This window comes from Oenanthe melanoleuca, chromosome 1, assembly GCF_029582105.1.
Source record: "Oenanthe melanoleuca isolate GR-GAL-2019-014 chromosome 1, OMel1.0, whole genome shotgun sequence".
Lineage (NCBI taxonomy): Eukaryota > Metazoa > Chordata > Aves > Passeriformes > Muscicapidae > Oenanthe > Oenanthe melanoleuca.
This window is the reverse complement of record NC_079333.1, coordinates 23893238-23919146: the sequence shown is the minus strand read 5'-3', so window position 1 is coordinate 23919146 and position 25909 is coordinate 23893238. Positions and strand designations below refer to the sequence as shown.

The following is a 25909-nucleotide window of genomic DNA, read 5'->3' as shown; positions in this document are numbered from 1 at the left end:
ATTTTCTTCATCACCTTGGAAACCTTCTTCTTCCTTCCTCAAAATCAAGGCTCCACTGTCCCCAACACACAGTGACATATGCGGATAATTTTAGTCTCTGACAAAATTCAGTGACAAAATCACATATCTACAATGTCCATAAAACCTGATTAATTTCTGAGGTTGGTATTGTTTTTACTACTTCCTGAGCAGAAGGGAAAGATCATTCTCAAGTTACAGGCCACTAAAGACAAAATTTGTGTGCATAATGCCCTGAGAATCAGAGGCAGTGCTTTGTCAAGAAACACAAGCATGAGCTGAACCAGCATAAGTATAAATGTCACTCAGAATTATAGCCTGCTCTTATAAAGCATCAGCTGGAGCCTCCAGCATGGGGTGCAAAGTTTTTTCCGGAGATTGGATGTCACTTCATAGGTCCTATCTGATGAAACTGCTTGTACAGCCAATCTGAGCTGTGGATGATCGTGCTCTCAGCTGCTGGCCTCACGCCAGCAGCTTATATCAAAAGTTTAAGTAAATGTGCAATGACAGAAATATACAAGGTGGCACTTTCCAGTTCTTCTGCTGCAAAACAATCTTGTTTGGAAAAGAGAGAGAGGCCAGAGGGACATGACTACAAAATAACTACTTCCTTCCCTTTTGGTGTGGTTGCTATTTAGAAAGGGAAAATGCATAGCACTGTGCAGCTGAAGAAACTGCATGACACATTTATTTTGTATAGCAACTTGTATAAAAGCTGCTGAGCCCTTTATGGAATTAATTATCTGAAATACATTATTTCTGCCCAAATAAAGAGAAATGGTGGTGGGTAGAAACATTAGAAAAATTTCACTTGGCTGAGATTCCGTAAAACCCAATTCAGGATTCAGTTGAAATCCCACTTTCATTTCAAAGCAGACAGAGGTAGAGCTGTTCTTTGGGTTCAACAGATTTAAAGAATACTAAAGAATATTGTTAAAAAAAAAGCAAGCAAAAAACCCACAACAAAGTCCCCACATTCTAGAAGCATTTCCTAAGTATATTTAAAGAGAAGAAAATTAGATAGATTTCATCTGTACAGTTAAAAAGGATGAGAGAGGAAAAGACCCTGATTTATTTACTTGCCCCTGAGTAAGAGGGCTAGAATTCTGTTACATACTATGGCCTTTCCTCTGTGTAACAGGTACCTCTGAGCTCCCTGTATACGTTAAGGGGTAAGGAATATTAACAGTCAGCCCTCCTCTCCATTATAACTCTAGTCAATCGTATCTGCACGGGGGGCACAGGACAGAGGCTGAAACAAAGGAAAGCATGAGGCCTAAAAAAGGCATAGCTGGCCGTAGTGGGAGCAGACACACTACTTCAGTCTGTTCTGGGGGACCCAGCCACAGGACAAATCCTCTGTTTATGTGCAGCTGTTGGCCATAAGCCCATAGATGTGTGTGAAGCTGAGACTGCACACACTGGAATACCTGGGAAAGCTTTTAACGAAGCGCAATAAACATGCAGGAAAAAGAAGAGGTGGAGAAACAGAGCCTTGAGTCTGAAGACTGAAATTGTGAGTCAAGCTGCCAAAGAAAAAAGTGTTATTGTTCTTTTAATTCTGGGAAAGAGGGAGAGTTTTTCCAGGCTGGAGAAGCACTGTGAGCTGCTGCAGCTGATTAACAGTGCCACCAGCTGGCCTGCTGGAAGAGGGCCAGTTTGAGAGCCTGGGGAAAACAAGGTACATCCACTCACCACCTCTCACCCCTCCCAGTCCTCACAGTAAGACTCTGATCCTGCAGGCACTTTGCCAAATGCAGAGGGGAGGTGTTCCTGGGAACAGCTGCAAGAAAGGTCTTACCCACAGAGGTGCTGTGCAGCACTGACTGCCCTCAGCTGCAGTAGGGTCAAAGGAGGTTACAAATCCCATGGGGTTGTCTGCTACAGCCAGAAGTGAATGACAGAGTATCCAGCTCAGGAGTGCTTCTCCTTGAGTGGAACACCCCAGTCAATATGATGAGCCATGGCAGGCCTGGAATTATTAAATAACCTGATGCCCACCAGGGCAGTGTAAATGCAGCCAGTGAGATGTATGTTGGCAATGAGATATTTAGGGACATACTTTCCACCACTTGTGGGGTGATTTCCAATTGGAAGGTGAACTTTGAATTAAGTTTGGCACCTCACAGTCTCCCTGGTCACAGCACTTACTAGGAGAGCTACTACTGCCTGGTTATACAAAAACACCCTAAAAATATGTTGGCTAAGAATAGTGCCAACAGTGTGAAAAACAGGAAAGTTCTCTTAAAGTACAGCATAACCAACATCAAAAACTCTGCCCTAAAAAAAGTGAATCAAAGGGTCATGGAACCTTTCACAGTTTTTTAGACAGCAATAAGGAGCTGGTTTTGCCCTACAGCTGCAACAAAAAGCTGTGTAATAAAATAAGAGTTGTGGGAGAAGTAAAGGTATCATTTACAGTCAGTCTCAAATTTTGGCAGCCTTGCACACCTTTGCCAAGGATACTTGTCAGCATTTTGTTACTCTATAACCACATGATTAGGTAGCTAAATTTTATATTTGAATAAATGTAAGCAAAATGGATTTCTGAGAAATCAGAAGAGTTAAACAGTTTATCCTGTGTGGTTGTCATACAGCTGACAGGTTCCTTTCTGCTGAGTTATATGTGGACATATAGACAGAATGCCAGGTAACTACACAAAAGCTGATTGAAAAGAGGTATAATGAGATAAGGTATGAAATTTGAGAGGGAGGGAGGGGGCAGGGAAATACAGCTAAACAATACTGTATTCCAAGACCTAACAATAACCTAATGTAAGGGATAACAATGGACCATCAGTTAAAAGTTTAAATTTTCCATCTCCAAAAGAGATCTGGGATTGAGCCAAGATCCTTCCTCTTTGGACTCTGAAGCCAGGGAGAGTCTCATTCCACTCCACAGCCACTGACAACATGCAAATGTTGGGGCCAGTCGCAGCACAGAGGTACAGGTGTGAATAATGGCTGTGCAACCCATGTTTCACCCATGTGAATGCACATGGATTGCCTGAGTGATGGTCACTTTTTGTGCATGTTCTTGGTGAAATTACTGCATCTTCATGGCTTTGAGACTGTTGTTGAAGATGAATATGGCTGTGAAGCAGAGGAAGAACCTTTATTCCTAGAGAAGTAGTATCTAATAAAATGTCAAGGAAATGCTGTCAAGTGTCAACAAATACCAGACAATATGTCCACTAACAGATTTACCGAGGAAGAGAGCCAGAATGCTCTGAATACTTTTTGTCTTTGTTTCAGGTTTTTGGTTTCACAGAATTGCTGACAGCAAATGCATGTCTTCCAACAGAAGTGACAAAACAGAACCTCCCTGTAACATTCCTGGAAGGGGAAAACCTTCTTAAGCCTGTCCTAACATACCAACTTTCATCATGTTCAGCCAAGGAAGCAGGCTGTCACCTGTTTGGAATATTGTAATGTTTTTTTATATTCTCACTTTTGCTGCTTTATGAGTCACTTCCATTAATCTGAAATTCCAATCACGTTCCCTACAGATGTGGCATATACAGGTAAGTCCGTGCTGTCAACAGAAGACTAGCACCTGGTTCTGACAAATTCTGACAGGCATGCTGAATCACACTTATCTGTCATTATCACCTAAAATTCTAAGTCTTCAGTGTGAAATGAGTACCTGGATGCTGCAGAAATGCTGGATGCTGACAGCAAAGTGAGAGAAACCAGGTTTTTCAGCTGAACTGGGGCATCTGTGCCTAGCCTTACTTCCTTGCTTTGCATTTACCAAGATATTTACAGGATCATTTCAGTACTACATGGAGAACAGAATGAGACACGCTGCAGAAGGATACATAAGAGTGGGCACACCCCGAGCTGCCAGGTGCTTTCGGATGAGCCGCTCAGTGCCATACCAGTTGAAGCCTTTTGTTGCATACCCAATCCGTGGAAGATGCACTGTTGCTGAGAAGGAGGGAACAGAGAGAGCACACTCTTCAGCAGAAGATACACATAAAGAAAGCAATCTAGAAAAAGACTTCAAGCTACCCAACAAAGAACAGAAGAAATACTTTTGAGCAATCTATCTGCTATGGAGATCTCAATTCACTTCAGAAAAAAAAATAGTAGAGCGGTGGAAATTGGTCATCATCTTTAGGTGCAACCACACATGTATGGATTTGCTGTTATACTGCACAGAAACTTACCATTTCTTTTCTTGGCTGCTAAATAAATCTTCTTCAGGCCCTTTTCCAAAGCTAACAGCTTAATGCCAGACAAGTTATTGGACCGATCCCGGTGCTGAGCTACAATCAAGGCCAGCTAAGGAGAAAACAAAAAATATTGAAATAGAATCTATATGCAGACTAAGAAACACAGTGACAGTGCTGTAAAACTGCATTACTAGCTTTTAGCTTTAATAAATGAAGAAAAGAACTCATTATCTCTAATATTTAACTGCAACTTAGCCATGTTCAGTAATCAGTGCCATTATTATGAAGAAGACATAAGGCTCATTTCACACAGCTTCAAGAACATATGGATAGAGCAAAACAGAAAAGAGCATTCTCACCAAATCTTGTCCTTTTTTCCTGGATATTTTATCATCAATGGGGAATAGCAGGGTTCCTCCTAACTCCAGGTCTGCCCAGAAAAAAGAATAAACAACAATAAAAAATCAGTCCTGAAGAGTAAACAAGCAGTCAATGAACCAGTGACTTCACTGTCACATTCTGTATTATTCTCTGAGACTCTTATCTCCTCATGATGGTTTCAGCAGTCAGATCCTTTGCTCAGGGAAACAAGACAAACATTTTCCCCCCTGAGCCACACAGTCACACACACACATCCCAGTTAAAGACAACAAATGGAAAGAGAGACACTGAAATGAGAAGAAAGCAACTCCCAGGAAATTAGAAAGATCAACAGGTCCATCTTATAGCAAGATGTCCATTCCTAACCAGCTGCAGGTATCTCAAAACTGTTAATATATGCTCAGGAAAAGATTAGTGCTTGAACGGAAGCAAAGGCTCAGCTGAATGGTGCCTGAGGTGGTGTCTTTCATCCTTCTTGAAAGCACTTTGACAGAAGATGCAGTCCTCTGTCCTATTTAGTGAAAAACATTCTGTGAATAATGTACAAGTTTGGAGTTCTTTCCCTCTTTTTTATGACTTGCAGAATGGATCGGAATGATCAGCCCCTACACAGAGTTCTCACACTCCAAACAAGCAAAGTCAAAGCATTCAATGAAGTACTACTTTCAGAGCTAGGGATGCACATATCCACAGAAAAACACATGAGTATCGAGGTATCCAGGCACTTCCCTCCTGCAGTCAGTGTCATTTTACCTCTTTCAAGTATCTTGGCCTCAGGTCCTATTTTAATCTCTTACCTTTCATCTTTCCTGCCATCTCATATATTTTCCTTGGCTGATCAGAACGAGCCTCTAGAGCAGTGAATAAACCACCCCTTCCCCAGTGGCCAGAGTCATCTAGAATGAAATAAGTTAGATTCCTTTTAGAAGTGAGGTTGAGACCACTCGTGCAGGAAAGGTACCTGCTCTGTACACAGGCAATGAACGATTATCAAAACCAGATATGGAAACTACATGCAAGCTTAAGTCAACCACTGTTCAAGGGACTATGCCAAAGGATACACCTCAGCCGTGGAAAAAAACAAACTTATCACAGTTCCCTGAAAAACTCTGCAGAAAAATTCCAAACTGTCCACTGAGAGTGCTGAAACAAGCACTAACCACAGCACTGAGCATATAAACCTGACAGTATCCTCACATACATACAGGTGGTACACACTACAGAGCTTGCACGTAGTATGTCCCCAGACTGGTGGGTGCCTTGGGCTTCCCACACCAGGTGTTTGATACCTGAAGTCTTTCACTTCTACTTGGCATTTGTATTTCAAACATGAGCTTTCGTGAAGAGTGTAACAAAAGCCAAAGCAGATGATGATGTTCTGCTGTAGCCCTGGACAGAGAGCAGCTCCAACACTGCTTCAGGAGGAACTTTGTAATGTGACTTTCTCTCCCTCAGCTTTAATGTCTTAAAAGAGAGCCTTCAATCAGGAGACTAGTATAGACCCTCTGTACTGTCTGTGCTGACAAACAGCCACCAAGAAACTCTGACCTCAGCCTCTGGAAATGTCTGTCTTCTCTCTGCCAGTCAGAAAAAGATGAATTTCAGTATCTCAGTTTGATCCCTACAATTTCTATGGGATAAACAAAAGGCCCTGCTCTCAGGAACTGACATAATTTAGCCACAAATATGAAATTTCAAGCCCTACAAGCACCTTTGAAGAGGTTTACCCATAAATCCAGAGTGGGCATGCAAAGACCCTTGCACACTTTGCTAGTACTTATGTGGGTTATACATGCTGGAGTAGAGGCTGTATTGCCTCTGCACCACCTGAGATTAAGTCAGACTCAAATCCAAATTATTTCAGAATCAGAAACTGTTACATCGTTAGGGACAATACAGCTCCCTTGTTCACCCCACCCATCAGTACTCCTGTTGTTCACAAGTCCCACCTAGGCAATGGACGATGATGGCATCTTCCTCTTCTGCTTGGGGGTGGGTTACATCTCCCATGACGTATTTGATATAGTTCTGGTCTCCATCTTTGCAATCTAAATCCACATTCTGCCCCAACTCATCTCCCTCAAACTCTTCCTCAGAGCCACTTTCCTCTGAAGGAAGGCAGGTAGATGTGTAATGATTGGCCTCCCACCAGGCCATCCTGAAACCAAGAGAAGAGGATGTTCAATGAAAATCAAAGGTAGGGGCACACAGCTTGGTTTAAATCATTGCAGTGAAGCACAGGAGACCTAGATCTGCACTCCCTCTGCTCCCTCCACATTTTAGGCCAGAACAATGCCTACCAAAGTCACATGTCAATGTGATAAGCCAATTGCAGGCATGGAAAAGTGAGCACATAAGAAACGGCAAGGAGTTACCTGGGAGTCGTGAAAAGGAAGAACACCAGGGAAACAAGAAGGAGAAAGTTAAGATGTGCCAGAGTCACACATGTCAGACCAATTTATAGGGGCCAACTGTGACATTTCAGAAAGCTTCTCCCAAAACGCTCATTGATTGTACAGTCAGACATGGGACTCTAATTCGGGCCATTCCCTGTGAATTAAAGTCAAGTCAGGCAGGGTATTCAGGAGGAAAGAGCATTGCTAAGGACTTTCCATTTTTCCACTTTCACATCCCCATGTTACGCAATTTGAATGTATTATTTCCATCAGACACATTCCAAGAGTACAGTGCAACAGACATCAGTTTACAAGTAGTAGATTCAATACAAACCATACTTTTTCTTGAGTTCTGCCTCTGCTTTTGCTGCCTTCTTTTCCTCCATGAGCCTTGCTCTCTTTGCTGCTGCTTCTTGGCGCTTCTTCTTCCGAGCCTCCAGTTCCTCTTCACTCAGCAGGTGCTTCCTCCTGGCCGACTGTTCCCGAAGGCCTGTGAGAAGGGTCTAGAGAAAGAAAGAGGTATCACAGAAACAAACCGTTCATCTTAAAGACATGTCTGATACCCTCCTTAATCTACATTCCTTTCCCATTTGTTTACTTGTCCACAAGTTTTAATCATCAGATCTCAATTGTCACATAATACATAGTTTTGTGACCTGAGTTTATAGAAGTATCCTGTACAGAATATCTCAGATCAGTTAGCAGAACTGCTGAATCATCAAGCCCTGATTCCAGAGCCAGCTTTAGTACACTGACATCCAAATCTTTTAACATGCCTTCTGCAAGCTGTAGGTAAAAAGAGAAAACTGCCAAGTTTCATTTTCCACAAGCAATAGAAAGAGCATCCTGCTCCTTGTCACATCTGTCTTACGTTTGCTTTGTTCCGGAGAGCTCTCCCTTCCTTACTGGTCTCTTCAATCAATGCTTTCTGAAGATCCAAAAGCTGATCAAATGTTTTTTTGTCTTCTCTGCTGGGTTCTTTTGAATAATCTTTGCCTTCATAGACGTACATGTGATCTTTAAAAAATAATTTAGCAGTGTGAAAAGGAGCTAAAACCTACTAACATCTAAGATGTACAGTAAGATCAAAAAAAATCTGGCTTTTCTGTGACATCCTCAGCAAAGAAAGATTTCACTCTTGAAAGTTTTGGTATGACCAGAGTCAATATAATGTTAAAACAAGAGAATCAAGATTTGCTTCCTCTGATAAAAGCTTTTAAGATATTTAGATTGGCAAGGAAGTTTTTTTTCTATTTCAGTTGATTAATTATTTTAAATTGTGCTTTCATCGCTGCTCTGTTTGGTCATTCAATCTCTGTCAGTGGAGAATTCATTCAGCTCTGCTATGTACTTACAGGCAGCTCTTGAAAAGGGACAGCAAATTTTTGCTTCTGACTTCCCAAATGAAATTAAAGCACAGAACTCTGGCAGCCCAGGGTTGCTGCTCATCATGTGAGTTATTTTCCCTATATCTATTACACAGTGTGGTACCACTGCCTCTCTTTTAAGTCATCACCAGAAAATACCACTCTTTGCTAACTCTCAGCAAATAATTACTCATTGCTGGCAACTGCTGCTGAATGAACAATAACTTTCCTGCAGAGACCCATTTCAGCTTCAGTCACAAATCTATGCTACTGTGTACCCGGACAAAAATTCAGCCTTTCTCTGGGAAAGAAGGTATTGGAAGAGGGAAGTATCCTTAGAATTTATTTTCATATAGTATGGGGCTATGAAAAACTAACCACAGTTGTGTGACATTTGGGCTTGAAAGCAGAATTTTGAAGACAGAGTAGGTTTGTTTTAGTTCTATAGAAACCATGACTCTGCATTTCTTATCTCACCTTTTGGATTTTCATAGCCAATAATCTTTTATTTGGAGATAAAAATTGAAACACCTGCTACACAGCATTTCCTTAAGCTACTATTACATCTCCAAAACTTAAGATCTGTCTTAATGGTTCTCTGTGGGAAAAGCAGTAGCTACAATATGAATATTTCCCCATTTCTCAGCAATTTCCATCTGAGCTATTAAAATATGAAAAGGAATTAAACTCTCAGCCACCAAAACTGAGCAAATATTGTTAACATTATCTTACAAACAGGCAAATAAGGACATAATAACAAAATATATCAATAAAGACTCAGAAGTAAAGTCTGTGGATAGGCCACAAACAAAATCCAAGTAACTTAATTACAATTCTGCTTTTCTTCTTCTTGCCTGAAAAAAAATAGCACCCCTACCTGGGACCCTACCTTCTCTACCAGCACTCAAGTGACACATATTTAAATTCTTAACTTACTCTCTGTATCCTCCTCTTCATTCTCTTCCTTTTGTGGCAGCAGAGTGTCCATTATCCACTGCCCTCCTTTTGTCTCTCCAAGGATGTTTTCTAGTTCCACATCCTGTGTAGTACTTCCCTCAGAAGAGAGCAATTTATCCAGGCCAAATTTCAAGATTTCACTCAGCTTTAACAAAGAGAAGGGGAAGTTCAATATTATTATCCTCTAATTCCATGTCAATCCCAGTGTCTCGAGCTTCTCAGGCATAAATGCAAAGGATGTATGAGTGGAGGAAGCTAAGCTGTAAGGCTGCCTGTCAAAATACTTATTGTTTAACACGCCCCATTCTCCCAACACCTGACGGGACAAGCCCCAACAACATATCTCTCTCAATCATAACTCATCCAGACTTGAACAGTCGTTTTTCTTCAGGGCTAAATAACAAAATAGCACTGTACTGAATGCATTCAAGCAGCTTTTTTCATAGCCAGAAAAGCCAAGCTTGCTTTTGCCCTCAACCCCTTTAAAACAAAAGCCTAAATACCATAAAAATCCAGGGGGAGAAAAATATCAGCATGGAATTTCCTATGGGCTCAGTTCTACTTCTCCCATAGAAACTATAATTACTGAGATACATACAAATGGAGCAGGGAGGGTAGGCAGAGGGGGAAAGGATCCACGAAATCCTAGTACACTAGGATACACTCTCCTAGGTTTAGCTGCACACAGGGCATATATTCACTTAAATGTCACTATGCTTGATGTTTTGAAGCCAAGTTCTCAACACAAACCTCAGCTTTCAGATCAGAATTATAAATCATGCCCTGACTCCTGAGACACTGTATTTGCCAAGAGACCAGAAGAAGGTTGACTGAGTTTCAGACTAACAACCAAAAGCTGACTATCACCTGACTTCTTATCAGCTCTGTTTGTGAGAGAAAAGCATCAGCGACAGATCAGTTCTAGAAACAATGAGTCAGCTTCCACTTCTTATAATTGTCACTAATTATAGTTAAAAGATGAGTCAGACAAAGAAAGGTTCTGTCTTCCCCTTTTCTCCAAGACAATAGACCTTTTTCCATAACACTTCAAAAATTGCAACAACTGTCTTCAAACATCGCAACAACTGTCTTCAAACATCAGATGTCTGGACCTGGGATGTAATTTTGCTTCCTACATACAAAAGCTGCCATGTCAATGCACAACTGTTTGCAGAGGTTCAAATCCGATATAAACACAGAAACATTTCATTTCTAAGGTGGTTACTGGAGTCAAATTGAGGATATACTCTGGTTTACCTGTAACTCTGCTGTTCCCTGAGGCTTGGGTGCTCCCAGAGCAAACTGCCCCCCTTCTACAATGGCATTGGTCAGCCGGAGCTTCGAGGCAGCTCTCCGATAGATTATTTCTTCAATTGTATCTCGCCCAATCAAACGGATAATTTTTACAGGCCTTGAAAAGTTTAAGAAAATTCTTACTACTTACTTTGTTATAAGGTGCATACTATCCCCTCACCCACTCCTTTGGTCGGTAAAGAAGGCAAGAACAAAATGAGCAAAAATAATCTGCAGAAATGTGATGCTGATACAATTCTGCTTGACACAGAGAAATGCTCACTGCAGAAGTGCAGGCAAACCTCCACCCTCCATCTCCTACTCCAAATTTACAAAGTTCCCACCCAGGATACATGACAAGGACAAGACTGTATGAGGCTGTAGCTGGAAAATGAGGCACAAAATCCTCTTTGCTCCCCTTTGATCTTCAACCTATCCTTGTACTTTAACCTTCCTTTGCCTATGGAAGGGGAAAGCAATACTGAAAGGCCAAGAGAGTCAGCAATCAACCCCAAGTAGTGAAATTTCTCACTTGTGCTGCCCAATCCGGTGAGCTCTTGCTATTGCTTGCATGTCATTTTGTGGGTTAAAATCACTATCAGTAAAAATAACTGTATCTGCTGCTGTCAGATTCATGCCAACTCCACCTACAAACAAAAGAAGGCGGTCATAAAATATGTCACCAATAGAAAATAAAGGAGCAGCTGGAGAATTTATGCTGTGCAAAGTTCTGTCAGATCTGATCAACTGCATCTAATCCAATCCATCTCTCAAACTCAAAGCTAAGTTTCATAAGGATCTAAATATATGGGTAAGTCTTCCATTTCCAGCTTCCAGCTTTCTGTAACAGTCCATAAAAGATGTACAGTTCAATATAATCAAAAAACATAGAGTGTGAGTGAACCAATGCAAAAGGGACTGATTGTCAAGACTGATGAACATAGACATAATTCTTCTGCTGGCAGGCAGATTATCTCAGCAAGGACTGGCTTCTCTGAAGCCACAAGGGACTGCCCAAGTCATGACTTGGCTGCAGCACAAAGAGTTGTAAATACACCACTGAAACAGTGGAAAACACCAAGCCAAACTATACAATAACCAGAGCCCACGTGTTTATATGACTTACAGGTTTTGAGGTTAGAACTTGGGATCTCATGAAATTAGAAGTTTAAAAAATCCAGTTAATTTTATATTTTAAAATACCTCTACAGTGACCACATAGTTAAAGAAGGGACAGCCTGCTGCTTTACATTTATCCTAGCTCATGACAAGACACCTTCCCAATAATGAGAACATCCCTGCAAGTGGAGACAGTCATGCATCTGAAAATCTCTGTCCATAATATAGCAGCAATGGCAATACTGTTAGCACATCTGCTCCCAGCTGAATATAAGATGCTTTGGCCAGACATAGCAGTGTGAAGTAAAAAATGACCCTAAGTCTGGCTGGCATGGGAGGGAGAGGCACGAGAGGATAGCATGAGAGCTCAGGCACTGTCGTGAGAGACACACATACTCCTGACACACACCCAGTATTAGGGTCTTCCCTTCACTATCCCTGTGTGGTCCCCTCTGTGCACTGAGGTGCAGGCTCACCAAGACAAGTCTAACCAGAAGCCCAAAGGAAGACTTGGTTCCAGGTTGATGTTTGAGCCCAAGCAGTGTGGATTCCTCCTCTGGAGACAAGCAGAAGCCTGGCTCTGTGCTTGTTCGAACAGAGAGACAGGGAGGTTTTGAAACTCTTTAGAAGACACAGATTTGCCCAGGGAGTGAAGAGAGGAAGCAGCACAGATGGCAGTCCCAAGGTATTCTCTGCAGCCTCAGGACAGTAAAAGGTTCTCGTTTCAGTCTGTCTGCCAGCTAAAGAGCACATCCATGTTCAGGAAACTCGAGAAGCAATTCTACCAGCTTACTTAAAGGAAGTCTGTTCCTGCCTAAAGTCTGATGCTTGCAGAAATAAAATGGTAGTGAGAGTCCTTAAGTGCAAAGTGGCACAGAGACAGGCATTATAGAACTTGGAATAAAATAAACTCAAAAGGGTGCAATGTGAAAAGGATCTTGGCATCAGCTGCCAAAATTAAAGCACAGAAATCAGAGTCCTAGATGAGAGACCCAAGTTCAGGAATGTGTCCTGTCTTCCTCAAAACTCCCCCACACGAGCAGGCTCTGCAGGATTCAGAATTCCTTGAAACTTTGCCAGAGAGAATAAAATAAAGAGTGCAGAAGCAAGATTGGTTGTTTGTCTCTCCTTACGTACCTGCTCTGGTGCTTAACAGGAAGATAAAGATGGGCTGTTGACCAAAGTTCTTGATGGCAAGGTGTCTCTCCTCACCCCTGACAGAGCCATCTAGCCGCTCATAGCTGTAACCTTTCCAAACAAACAGTGTGAATGTTGCTGAAATTTTGCCTTTGGTCTTACTCTCTTAACTCATTCTCTATTGTCTCACTGCTGTCCTGAATCTTTTTGTGCCAAGTCCTCCTAACTTGCTTCTCATTTTATTGCCTTCAACTCCTTCATTTTTTCCCAGTTAAACCTCATATAAACTGAGGTAATGACCCTGACTTCCAGATTGACTGTTGGTAAAGAGTAATTTAGCTGAGTCTGAAGCAGAAACTCTCAGCATTTAATTTACTGCTTAGAAACACAACAGGAAAATTCAGAGCCCAAGTAAAAGAACATTAGCATACAGTCCCATTTCAGACTATGCTATGCTGACTGCTGGCCCCACAACCATCAGATCCTCTTTATCCAAACTCCCATGACCTTCAGAGTGTGCTTTGCTGTGAGCAAGCAGTATGGAATACAGCACTACATTTGGCTTTATCCTGCATTTTCAGTTGTCCAAAACCATAAACACCAAACAAAAGCCTCTTTCATGGCAAATCCTAAGTAGGCATAGAGCCACGTGGATTGAAACAAAAGAAAATGTCCCAGGAACACATTGCTTACTGTGCCAAAAATGGTCTGATCCAACCTGCCCTCAGAGACATGTTGGGGCCCCACTGTCAACAGCTGTTTTAATCATAAATTAATTTCCTGGTATAACTGTGCCTCAGTCTATGTTTTGTTCTGGACAAAGTGAAGCTAGAGCAAGCCTAGTGCCTTTACTGCAATTACTTCAGGACATAGGTACACAATCAAACATAGTTGAATTGAAATGAAATATTGCTACCTTGCCATTGGTTAGCTCCATTACATCAAGGCACAAAAGATGAAGCTACTTTGAAGAACAAGACTTAACTGCCAGCTTATTTCAGGAAGCTGGTAATAGCAAAGAACTGAACTGAAGACCCTCCAACTCACAGAACTGCTGCAGGAATATGGTCCCTATCTACTAATAACCAAAATAACTTTATCACATTGCTTTCTCCATCCCAGGCAGATCAATCAAAATAAGAGGAACAATATCTGGCAGGGATCATTAGGATAAGCCCTCTCCTATCAAAGTGTGCAGAATATACCTCTGTAGTCCAAGTAGTCCTGCAGGATATCGAGCAGTTGAGTCATCTGAGAAAAGAGCAACACACGGTGGCCACTGCAAGAAGAACATGAAACCCTGTGATCCTCAGCATACTGTGACAGCATTTCACAGTGTGCTGGGGGTTCACAATAGCTTAACCAGTCATTATTAGTCCCTGTTACACAATAAGACCTCCCAGAATCACACCTGTTCCCTCACCACATTTTCAGCTCCACATTTAAATGTAATCAGTTAAGTTTTATCTGCCATCATCATTTGCCCTGTCCAGACCGTGGAGTCACAGAGAAGTAACAGGTGGCACAGCTCTGCTGTTGGCTGGATACAGGCTGGTGAGTAGCCTGTCTAAAAAGACCCTTAGCTTCAGCCTAGCATGACAAGGTCTTCTTCACCACGTGACTGCTCTCAAATCACACACTACAATGCATCTGAAATACTGGGAAAATGAACTATTAGCATCTCTGTGACAGCAGAACATTTCCTTCTCCAGCAAATGACCCTCAAAGATCAAGCTCTACCTACAAAGGTGTGTTACAAATAAATTCTCCTCCCTCCCAGCCCCAGGCCTCAGACAGTGCTCTGTTTAAACCAGACTTCACCCTAGAGCAGAACACAGACATCTTCAAGTCCAGAATTTGCAAACGGCTGATACTGCAGCAAAGACATTTAGTGTAGAGGTAGCCACTCACAAGGTGCTACACAGCAGCACAAAGACAACAAAATCACATTAGAACTTCACAAGGGCTGTTGAAGCTCTGTCCTTTGCTCTTTGGATTCCAGGTTCTGAACTTACCAGAGCACAACACAAAACTTCCGAAGTTTTATTTTATTCTTGGGCTTTTCTTTTTCACATTTGCCATGGATTGTGCCTCCTAGGCTAACAAACGCATGCTAGCACAAAGGAACTCAACTGAGGCATTGGAAACCACTCTTAGGAAACACACAAGTAAAGCAGATATGCTGAATACTAAGTCACATGGTTATTGTCCCAGGTTCTCAAATATGGCAAATATGAAAGCATGTGAGAGAGTTTAGTCAAGAGCTCTGAGAAATGCTTAAAAGGAATCTACAAAAATGTTCAAGATTCCTCTACCATCTCCAATACAGCTTTTTTTACTTCTTTCAGATAGTGAGTAATGTGCAATAAATAGGTCAGTGCTTGTGTTGTGATGAATAACTGCTCAATCTATGGCTAAATGAAGTAGTTTGCTTTCCCAGTTTACTTTTTCTCCCTATGTCAACCCCATCCCAATATGACATACCCAGCATATAAGAAAGAAAGGAGTTTATCCAACAAACACATCTTGCCACTGGCTTCAACAATGTGGTCTCCAATCTCAAAGGGTTCTGGCTCAACACCTGGAACAGAAAGGAGTTTCAAAAGCAGAGTTAATACTACAGAAATAACAATTCTGTGGTCAATCTCAGTCAGCACTGTCTCTTTTGCTGAGCAGAGCCACATGATTCTTGCTTGAGAAGTGATGGTCCTTCTCTATCTCTAAATGACACCCTCAGTAGTTCATAAAGAACTGTGATTTCTTTGTTTAGATGAAAGAAGACATAGAAATAGAAAGCTGCAGTTAGATACTCAGACTTCACACAGTCTCCTACTTTATTTGTCATTATTGACAAACTGTCATGTGTTGGAACTGGTCACAAACTCACAGCTGTTACTGATTCAAGTACAGGAGTGTTTATTACTTGCTTCTTCTAAGCATCACACTAATTATAAAAAAAACACTGTGTAAATCAAGAAAGTTATTTTTTCTGTTTCAAAAGAGAACACTGCTTTCCTACCATTGAAGAGGTATGGGTGGGCAACACACTTCCGAAGCTGAATTAAGACATTCTGGAGTGTAACCTTCCTTCCTGTTTCATTTTCAAATGCATCTGGAACACAGAGCAGAGAAAAAGAACAGAGCAGGGAAGCCCATGCTCCATTAATGGCTGTTACTGGGAATTTCTTGGTACTAAGCACTGCTCTGAAGTGCTTTAGTACTGGTGTATTTCTGTGTATCACATCTGGATTTGAATTTCCCATCTCAAGACTAATACATTTACTTTCATGGACCAAAAAAAAAGTTCCATCACACTTTTTGGACAAGATTTTAGAAATAAGACCCTGATAAGCACTGCTTTGCCTTGTCAGACTCACTGAACTTTCTATACTCCCTGGAAAAGATTACTGTAATTTTTCTGAAAGTGAATCATCTAAATAAGTGAAAGAAATTTGGTACAGTTCATTTACATTTTCCAAAAAAATACACAGCACAGGCAACCAGAACATTAAGAAAAGTTGCATTTTTGTGAGGAACAAAAAAAAAAAAAATGCATGCACATATGCTGACTACAGTGGAAGATGAAGTTTTGGATTTCCAGGTGATGTCCATGCAAAGTGCTAGAAAGCCCTAGAAGAGCAAGGGATCTCCAACTCTCCAGTTTTAATCTCCCTGCGTCAAATACACACTCACAGACCACATGATGGTAGTGGTTGCATTGTTTACATAAACCTGCAGTTTCCCAAAAAACTCCTATCTGCATCCAGTAGGCTGAAAGTTGCTTTATGGCATCTGTGCTACTATTACAAAATTTGTAGATAACCACAGATTTGTTGTACCATAATTTCTTGTACCATCCTTTTGTTTAAATACAAAAACATGCAATAGAGCTGGCTTACCTTGTGATAAGTATTTTTAATTAATTACTTTGAGACTGGCCCAAAGCAGATCCTCAAGTTGACCCTTCCTAGCACGCAATACCTGAGCAATAGATCAATACATGTCTCTTATTTTGCCACAAACTAAAACCAATTAAGCAAAAATTAAGCAGCCCAAATTTGGCATATTTATTCTGTACATATTCTGCAAACCAAAGTAACTTCTGCTTCTTTACAACAGAGCATGTATGTACAACAGGAATTAGTTTGCATGTACAACAGGAATTAGATTTGGTTTTAAAAATAATTTATAGACTTCAAAATGCCCAGTTACCTAGATCTTTTGTCAAAATGGCCTTGTAGTACTTCTTCTGCAGAGCTGACATTCCATGGTACAGAACCACTTCCACCTTCTTTGGCAGCTCTGCAGCCACCTCAGATTTGACTCTTCGAAGCAGAAATGGCTGCAGAAGACTGTGCAATTCTTTGGCTATGCAGAGGCAGGGAGAAATTTTAAAAAATCCCAAACAAAACAAAACAAAAAAACAACCAAACAAAAAACCCAAAACCCAAAAAAACACCGCCAACAAAAACATATGCAAAAAACCAACCAACCAACCAACCAACCAAAAACAACCAGACAACCAAACAAAAAAAAGAACAAAAAGAACCCCAGAGAGAATACTGTGTTAAAAGTAAGGAATTCATACAATACATTCAGAGGTACACTTTCAAAAGAAATGTAAAAGGCCTCTCACATCTATTAGTGAAATCATTCAAGCCACATTTTACAAAGAGAGAAACCAAAACATAGCTGCATACCTACAACACTTAGGAGCTACATTAAGATAGCTCTTGCCTTAAAAGTAATCATTAGCTTTTGTGGCTTTGTTCTAAAGCTTGTCACCATTAAAAGAAAGCAAATAAAGAGGACACAACATGGTTGTTTCCTATGAAAGCTGGCTCTGACTGAAATACAATGTTGCTTATTACTGACCTGGCTCATTTTCCTTTTCAATAACTTGGTAATACTCAACAAACTCTTTCACTTGTTCCCTAGGAAAGATGTCAGGCTCAATAAGGCTGAGTAAGGAGTACAGTTCCTGGAGGCTATTCTGGACTGGAGTGCCTGTGAGTAGCAGGCTGAAGCCTATTGAGAACTGAAAAAAAAAAAGCAATAAAAAAAAGTATCTGTAATGAAAAGTTATTTAATACACAAGTCCACCAACAGCACTCTTAAGCTTAACTTAAAAGATGTGAGGCAGTGCAGAACTGCTCACAGAATGCTGCAGATTTGCCAAAACCATCCAAACATGAGGTGTGGTGTGACAGTCAGACAGCTGCCAACTGACTAGGCTGACACCAGTGCAAGGAATTCAGTGTCAGCAAAATAAGAACAAAGTGCAAAACTGACTCCATTAAAATGCTCAGGTCCATGCAGTCTACAGTCTAACACTTACTAAATGTCACATAAGGAGGGATAACTGGAAAATGCAGTTGGAACAGGACAGTGAAATAAAACTGCGTCAGACCAAGTTCCATTTCTGTTTGCTGGGTAACTCTGACAAACAGCAACATTATCTGGTCCATGTTGCTTACAGTAATCCCCATAAAGAGACTTGGGAAATATGTTTACCTTCGGAAAGATACAAATTTCTCTCAAGTTTGGTAATAGAAAATAGGTTAGAAAGAGAGATGAGGTGAATCACATATTTTATTTTGTGATTATAACCAAAGCCATTGAATTATAGACATCATGGACAATATGTCCAGAATATGCAAGACTTTCAGGAATTCAACAAAACCCCCTGACTTTCCAAGGTGTATTGTAGTACATTGTGGCTGATGCCAGCACACACCAAACACTGGTGTTTCACTGCCATGACAAGAAGTGCAGCCTTCACTTAGGCATTTGTGCTGCTCTGGCAGGGTGCTCTGGAAGCTGGAGTAATTCTCCTAGTTTCTGTAAACATGGGTAGCTCCATTAAATGGACAATGGAAGTCAGGAGTTCAAGACTTGAGGTCTCATGAGCTAGGCAAGGGTTCCTTCAACCTGCCAGAGCTGGAGATGGCCTCTTTTCCTTAGGTCAGCCAGACTTCTATTTCTGCAGTAGCACAGCAGTGGTTCAGCACCACGTCTGGCTGTTTTACTTTTTCAAGTCTTTCAAATTGCTCCAACATGGCAAGCCTAAACATGACACAGAATGAGAAGGAAGCTCTAAATACTGCCCACTGCCATGCAAAGCCAACAAAGCCTTTATCTCTTTGCCACTAAATATGGGAATTTGTTCACCAGCTCTGATGGAAACGAGTGATGGCTCAGAGCTTAAAGCTCTGGGAATAGAGAATCTGAAAAGTGAAAAGTCTTAAGACACTAGAAGATAGATGAGTTACTATACCTCAGAAAGTGTCTTGTAAAGCAGAGAATTTTGATTTTTCAGTCTGTGAGCTTCATCTACAACCAAGGCAGCCCAGCTAAAGCTGAATAAACAAAAAACAGCATCTTCAGTTAGGGGCTGAAAATTCATTTATTTAAGTACAAAAAGACCAAAGTAGTAGCTCTGCTTGGCTCAAATTGAGGTGGAGTCCCATTCCATGAACAACAAGCAAACATCAAAAGTGGAGTGGAATTCACAGGTACTGTTTTTGAAGAGCCATAGGTTTTTAACTACAGTCTGGATGAGTTTTTTCTGAAATCAAGACTAACATAATTCACTTGAATTTCTTGCTTCTCTTTCCACCTGTTACTATCACAAAAATTACATAAACATGTATCATTGAACATTCTAGGAGGTCTCTGATTTGGAAAAGAGACATGAAACTAGGCCCTAGCACTTGTGCAAAAACCCAGCAACTACCATGAGGCAGTGACAGAAGAGTGATCCCAAGGCTTTTGCAAATCACCCAAGACAGGAGCTCCAACTTATTCTGTGTTCATACAGCTCTATGCAAAGTGTCCTCAAGCAGACTGCAGAATCACTGCTAATCCAGTAGATCCACTAGGCTTAACTGAAACTCTACATCTTCTCAACCCACAGTGTTTGTGCCTCCTCATCTCTAGGGTTTCAACTTGCACATCAGAGTCATTTCCAGGGCGGGAAAGCATGAACCTCCACTTTTTCTCACCCACACACTTCTCTTCCCAGTGGAATACAGTATCTGAAATAACAATGACCTACATTCTTCCCAAAAAATCTTTTTGTTTGCCTTGATTTCTCTCTCTGATATATCACAGAGGTTCTCCATTGCCAGAACAATCAAATGTCATTACTCTTACTCTATGAGCTCAAGAGCTGAATTGCAGGACTCTGCATTGTGAAGCACTGCAGAAGCTCATGTGCAGAGCAGACTCTGATCCCTCATCTATTCAATTAGAGCATGGCTCTTGCTCAACTCATTTGTCCTGTTACACTGCTTGTAAAGAGCAGTGGTGGGGAGACATCTGATAACTCTAACCCACCTTTACAAAGTGCTCAAAATGCTCCCACACAGGACAAGGTACAAATGATTAGCAACCACTTTTTTTCAGAAGGAAGACTAAAGGGCAAAACCCTAAGTTTGAGTGATGTGGCTTTGAGGTTATTTGTTAGCTTTAGAAGTAGGAAATTACTCTGAAGCTGACATTTCTGTGATACTAAGGCTGGCTACTTGTTCTCCCTGGGTGCTACATACCTGGGCTACACTTTAAAATAGAATAATATGCAGCAACGCAGAACAAGACATGAAACTGTAAGGACAATACAGTCATGTCAATCTTTCATTAGACCTGGTTTCTACCGTGATGTGCAGCACAGTGCTACTTCCAGCAATGGCCAAGGACAGGTGCTTTGCTGAAAGACAGGAGGGTGCCCACTGTGGGCCTGACTAATCCTGACAGACACAAAATTGTGCCAGTGAGGGCCACTGGATTTCTGCTTCTACAATGATACTGAGCCATTTATTATGTAAAGCTGTCCTCAGCATTTGTCACAACACCATTGCAAGGCAGTGGCACAGCTGCTAAAAAATTCCTCCCCATTTCCACTGCAGACTCCTGTGGAATTCTGCGTGACCACAACAGTACCTCCTACAGGCTGAATTTCAGCTGAATAATCAGTCTTTGTAAAAGGCTTAATGCTTCACAAGTCCTCCAGAGTTCTGACTGCAGGCAATAAACTTCAGGACATGGTATTAGCACATTATTACTGCTATAACACAGGTCAGTTTCAGTGATTTTTGCAGGTAATACCTTTATAACCTGAAGCTCTTGAGGATGTCCTCTGCTAGACTGATATTTAATGTACTGCTGTAAGTCACTATGTGTCATATTGCTTTGAGTTAACTGGCTTGAAAACTGTCCTTGGGGGAAGTTCACATATATTTTAACTGACATTAAAGACTGAAAATTGGAAAAGTTCTAAACATAAGCCAAGAACATCCCTGTCTCTCGTGAAACAACACAGAATCTTGCACATACAAACATCCACCTAAGAAATCGTTGGCAGATATGCAGACTAAAATTTGAAGAAATTAAAACCAGACTCACGACTTTAGAAATGCTGCATCTTTCAGGCAAATCTGCAGTGAAAGAAAATGAACTGTGATTTATTATTTAAGTAAATACATCAGTTAAGAAACAGAACATTTTTCTGTCTGCTTGCAAACTATGGTGAAATGGAGCAGAGTAGAATGAAGGCACTTACTACCTGAGGAAAAAAACATGACAGCTACATGACACCTTCAGCGTGTCCTGGTTTAACACCACACATCCTTTCACTCACTCTCCACCCAGGAAAAAAGGGGAAGAGAATTTGAAAGGTAAAACTGAGAAAACTTGTGGGCTGACAAGGCATGAACTGGGTGTACAGAGGAATCAAAAAGGCAGGGAAAACTTGAGCCCCCCTTTCAAGTGACAAAGACATCACGTACCTCATATGTTGTCAGGAATGCATAGAAGTGAGAGTCCTCTTTCAGACTCTCCTGCAGCTTGGGTCGCTCTTCCTTGTTGCCTACATATGTTATGAAAGAAAGACCTGGACCAAACCTGTTGTTAAGAGAAAGTGAGCCAAGCTAAGTATTTTCATGTGTTTATGACCCTGGACCCCATTATTAAACATAGTCACTGCACAGATAATTAGAATTTCTATCCAAAAAACCTATACTCCTGTGAGATGTGTCTGGATCTGAGCTTTTGAATATCACCCCTTCATAATTTTCGCCCAGGCTAGCACTTCAGCTGCTGGTTCTGGTTTGGACAAGTCTTAAATAAACTGGCATTCTTCTAGGTGTAAGAGTCAAAGGCAGATGATTGAAAACCAGTCTTATGACCTGACTACTATTCTGAACTAAAAAAAAATTCATATGAAGTAGGTGAATGAATATAGTTGGCTCAGACGAGGCCAAAAAATTGGCCTGAATCATACTAAAATAAAGAGAAAAAAATGTCTTCTGCAAAGAGGTCCAAGTCAGGGCCTCAAAAATATATTCTCTCAATCAAAAAGAAGATGAAACCAGTTCCAATTGCTGGGATCATAAAAAATTTCGTTATTTAATCCCACAAATGTTATTTACTTAACATTCCTTTTGGAAAGCTGCACTGCTGATTCATGAAGGAATGCACTTTCTCCCAACTATTCCAACCCTAAGTCTATCCAAATCAGGTCAGCTCACTTCCAAATGTAACCTGCGTGACTTCAGATGCTGAGAGACAGCACCAGCTGCCAGCCACACAGACTTTTGTTCTAACCTTTAACTTCTAGGAATTCCTCTTAAAAGGAATCTATGGGCTACAGACCACAAATGTAGATATTTCGGGTACAGCAGATACACCATCAGCACAGTCACCCCAGTGAGGATGGGCTGCATGCACAGGTGTGATGTACTTTGTGTGCATATGTAAGCATGCTCCCCAACTTGGGTCTTACCTTTCATTAGAAAGATTTCTGGCTGTCTCCAGCAGATTTTGCCTAAGAGAGGCTGAGCAGGGAGGGTTACAAATCAATTAAAAGCAAGGGGCCAGTGGAGGCATTTGGACTGAAAGTCAGCCAATAATATAGGATAGAAGGATTCATATATTCCACAGCATTGTAAAGACTATGCATTGACTGCATATTCTGCATTGATTTGTTGGTTTAGCAGCAGCTTCCCTTTTTACTTTTTATCCCTTTGAAAGAATAAAAATAAGGTGTTGAAGTGAGCATATTTGAAAACCATCTTTGCAATCTGACAACTTGCAAACTTTGCAATTTCAAGTCTGAGCAATAATATAGTAAACCAGACAACTTACCTCTCTAGTTCTTCCTTCCAGTTGCTCAGAACTGACAGAGGACAAAGTATCAGAAATCTCTCTTTGCTGGATATTTTTTTTGTCAAATAAAGAAGTAGAGAAATGGTCTAAAAGGTAAGGAAAGTATTTTTTTATAACAAGGGTAGGGTTCAACCCAATAGACTGATCCTACATAAGCTGTCTCCTTGTTGAGCTTTGCAGCTAGTTTCCATAGGTTCATTACCACAGATCAGAGTTAACAGAATATGAAGTGGGATACATACAAAGCCTTAGATTCTAAAACACAATCTCAATATATGAAGCCCCTTTCCAAAGGCCTTTCTTGCACAGTCAGAAACCATCACTTTTAAAACTATTTGTAATTTAAGATCTATTGAATAAAATCAGCTGATCAAAAGCACAGTAATTTTCCAACAAAACTTAAACCCACTGAAAAACTTTTTAAAAAAATTCAACAAACCTCTGAAAAAATTAGACCTATAAATTTTAATCCATGTTTTGACAAACACAAAAATCCCCTTGGTGCAGGTGCATCAAAAGGACATTATTTTCCCTGTACTGGCTGTGTATTTGCCTTCAACCCTGCACATATGGATTATGCATTAAGGTGTTTGGATCAAGTGGCCACTCATCTTCTTACAAAACCCTGAAACCTATTTAGAGTTACTCAGGACTTAACTCAGGACTTGTTTTAAGTGGTTAAGGACTGAAAGAGACAATGACCTCTCACTTGAGTATGGAATTCTGAAGAGGTGGGGTGTAATCATCAGGGTGCTTTTTCTTTTTCATTTTGCAGAAACACTGGGCTAAAAAATTTAAGCAAAGATCATTTTCTAGAAGAAGAAGACCCACCTGACAAGTCTTCCCAAGGCCCATCTCATCAGCCAGTATACAGCCATGCTGGACTTCATAGCATTGCACCAGCCAGTTTATACCTTCTAATTGATAGGGACGAAGTTTTATGCCTGGGAATAAAAGTGGTTTGTTACACTTACAGTCACTCAATGCACTCTACACACACCTACACTAGAAACAGGTCCTGCCCATAACAGGCTTTGCCAAACATGCCTTACAGGAAAAGCACAGCAGCCTTCAGCAGAAGCTGGTTTACCCTTCTGGACAGCAAAGACCCCAATGTTATAGCAATTCCATTAAATTAAGCCATATTCAGAAACTTACTCAAAAACGTCCTGAGTCATTGCAACAGACTGTACAAGGAACCTGATCTATAATTAGGCTGGTACTTTGCATTCCTTTAGACAGCTTAATTTTCAGCTTGAGTCATTTTTTACAATATATAAGTACTAGAGCCAGGGACATGCTTCAGGCTACCAGAAATGTTTGTCACAATCTATTATTGTATAATAATAATTTCTCAACAAGATGCTTTCCAGCTTTTCTGTACTTAAAGCTAAGGCAGACCTCCACAATAGGCCACTGTGACTACTACCACCATTACAATCCTTATTATGGGGCACAATATCTCCAAATGAATACAAAACAAGTCACGAAGGAGTTGCCAAGACTTTTCCTTGTACTTGGACTCAAGTGCTATGTATTGTGCTACTGCTGCCCTCCCCTCCCTGGGAAAATGTGCACATTGAGTGCGAGAAGTAACTCACCAGCCCACAGGACTCAAACCAGCCTGGGAACTGAGGTGAGGACTTCCAGCAGCTAAGGAAAATATGTGCGGGCAGGATGGATTGCCCAGGTGTTCCCCTTTAATATCACCCTCCAGGCAGTGGAAAGCACTTTAATTTATGCCCAACATCAGACCATTTAGAGGCTACTAAACAGGCCAACCCATGGTGTCCTGAAGCACAGAGCTGTCTGAGGCACCAAGGGGGTTAAGGCCAGCCCTGCCCAAACACCCACCTAAATACAAAGCCAAGGACAGGGACTGCAGCATCTGGGGAAGGCTCACACAAAGTGAAGAGCATGGCAGCAATGCCATCTGTGCAGCAGCTCACTTTGAAAGGCCCGAAAAATACTTTATTTGCATTTCATTTATTTTTCTGTTAGTACAGAGCCCAGACAACTACAGCTGAGAGAACTTGGGCTGTCCAGGCTGGAAAAGAGAAGGCTTCAGGGTGACCTAATTGAGGCTTTTCAGTAACTGAAGGGAATTTACAGGAAAGATGGGGCAAGATTATTTACAGGAGCCTGAAGTGACAGGACAAGAGGGAATGTGTTTAAACTGAGAGTATATTTAGATTAGATTAGATTAGATATTAGGAAAAAAGTCATTACTGTGAGGATGGTGAGCCATTGGAACAGGATGCCCAGGGAAGTTGAGATGTCCCGTCCCTGGAGGTGTTCAAGGCCAAGTCGGATGGGGCTTTGGGCAACCTGGTCTAGAGGCAGGCGTCCCTGCCCATAGCAGGGGGTTGGAATTGGATAATCTTAAAGATGCCCTTCCAACCCAAGCCATTCTATGAGCTGGGCAGCACCAGGCAGCGCGGGGCCCCTCCGCCTCCTCCCGCCATCTCTGACAGCACCCACACCCCTAAGGCTCCCTCCGACCCTTCCCCCGGGCTTCCCGCTGACCTGTCAGCCCCCACCGCTGCACGTCCGCCTCCTGCACGCCCGGACCCCCGGCCCGAGCGCCGCCGGCGCGGCGGAGGGCCTGGAGGAAGCGAGACATAGCGAGACGCCAGTCAGCCGCAGCACCGCTCCGTTCCCGCCGCCTGCGGCCGGCTGCGGGCGGGGCCAGCCGCAGCACCGCCCCGGCAGCGGGAGGGCTCGCTGGGAAGGGAGCACCGCGATGGCGCCGTTGGTGCTGCTGCTCCTGTCGCTGCTGCCCGCGGCCGTCGCCGCCTACCTGTTCTGCGTGCGGCGGCACACAGGCAGCGCGGCGGCCGTGCTGCACCGCCGGAGGCCGCGCCAGGCCGGGCCGCCGGGCCCGCCCCGGGACACT

At 41.8% G+C, this 25909-nt stretch overlaps 2 protein-coding genes across 3 annotated transcripts in view; one reads left to right on the top strand and one right to left on the bottom strand.

Moving 5' to 3' along the window:
- Positions 1-25909, top strand: part of LOC130248335 (uncharacterized) — a 46311-nt gene that overhangs the window by 4194 nt on the left and 16208 nt on the right. The window contains exon 2 of the mRNA XM_056482047.1: positions 25504-25909. Coding sequence (XP_056338022.1) covers positions 25504-25909 — 406 coding nt within the window. The remainder of the gene's footprint in view (positions 1-25503) is intronic.
- CHD1L (chromodomain helicase DNA binding protein 1 like) lies at positions 998-25636 on the bottom strand. 2 transcript variants are annotated; one of them, XM_056499614.1, is made up of 23 exons: positions 25540-25636; positions 23845-23957; positions 22993-23099; positions 21636-21750; positions 21253-21284; positions 19127-19208; positions 17725-17887; positions 17062-17217; positions 15869-15961; positions 15334-15430; positions 14055-14128; positions 12850-12960; positions 11126-11240; positions 10558-10711; positions 9280-9445; positions 7848-7993; positions 7316-7479; positions 6530-6738; positions 5378-5476; positions 4559-4629; positions 4194-4308; positions 3843-3951; positions 998-3157 (listed from the first exon to the last, which is right to left on the bottom strand). In XM_056499614.1, exons 1-23 carry the CDS (start codon positions 25634-25636, stop codon positions 3079-3081), a joined length of 2667 nt encoding a protein of 888 aa, XP_056355589.1. In that variant the 3' UTR covers positions 998-3078. The 2 variants fall into 2 exon arrangements, with proteins under 2 accessions (XP_056355589.1, XP_056355672.1); XM_056499697.1 differs by lacking the exons at positions 19127-19208; positions 21253-21284.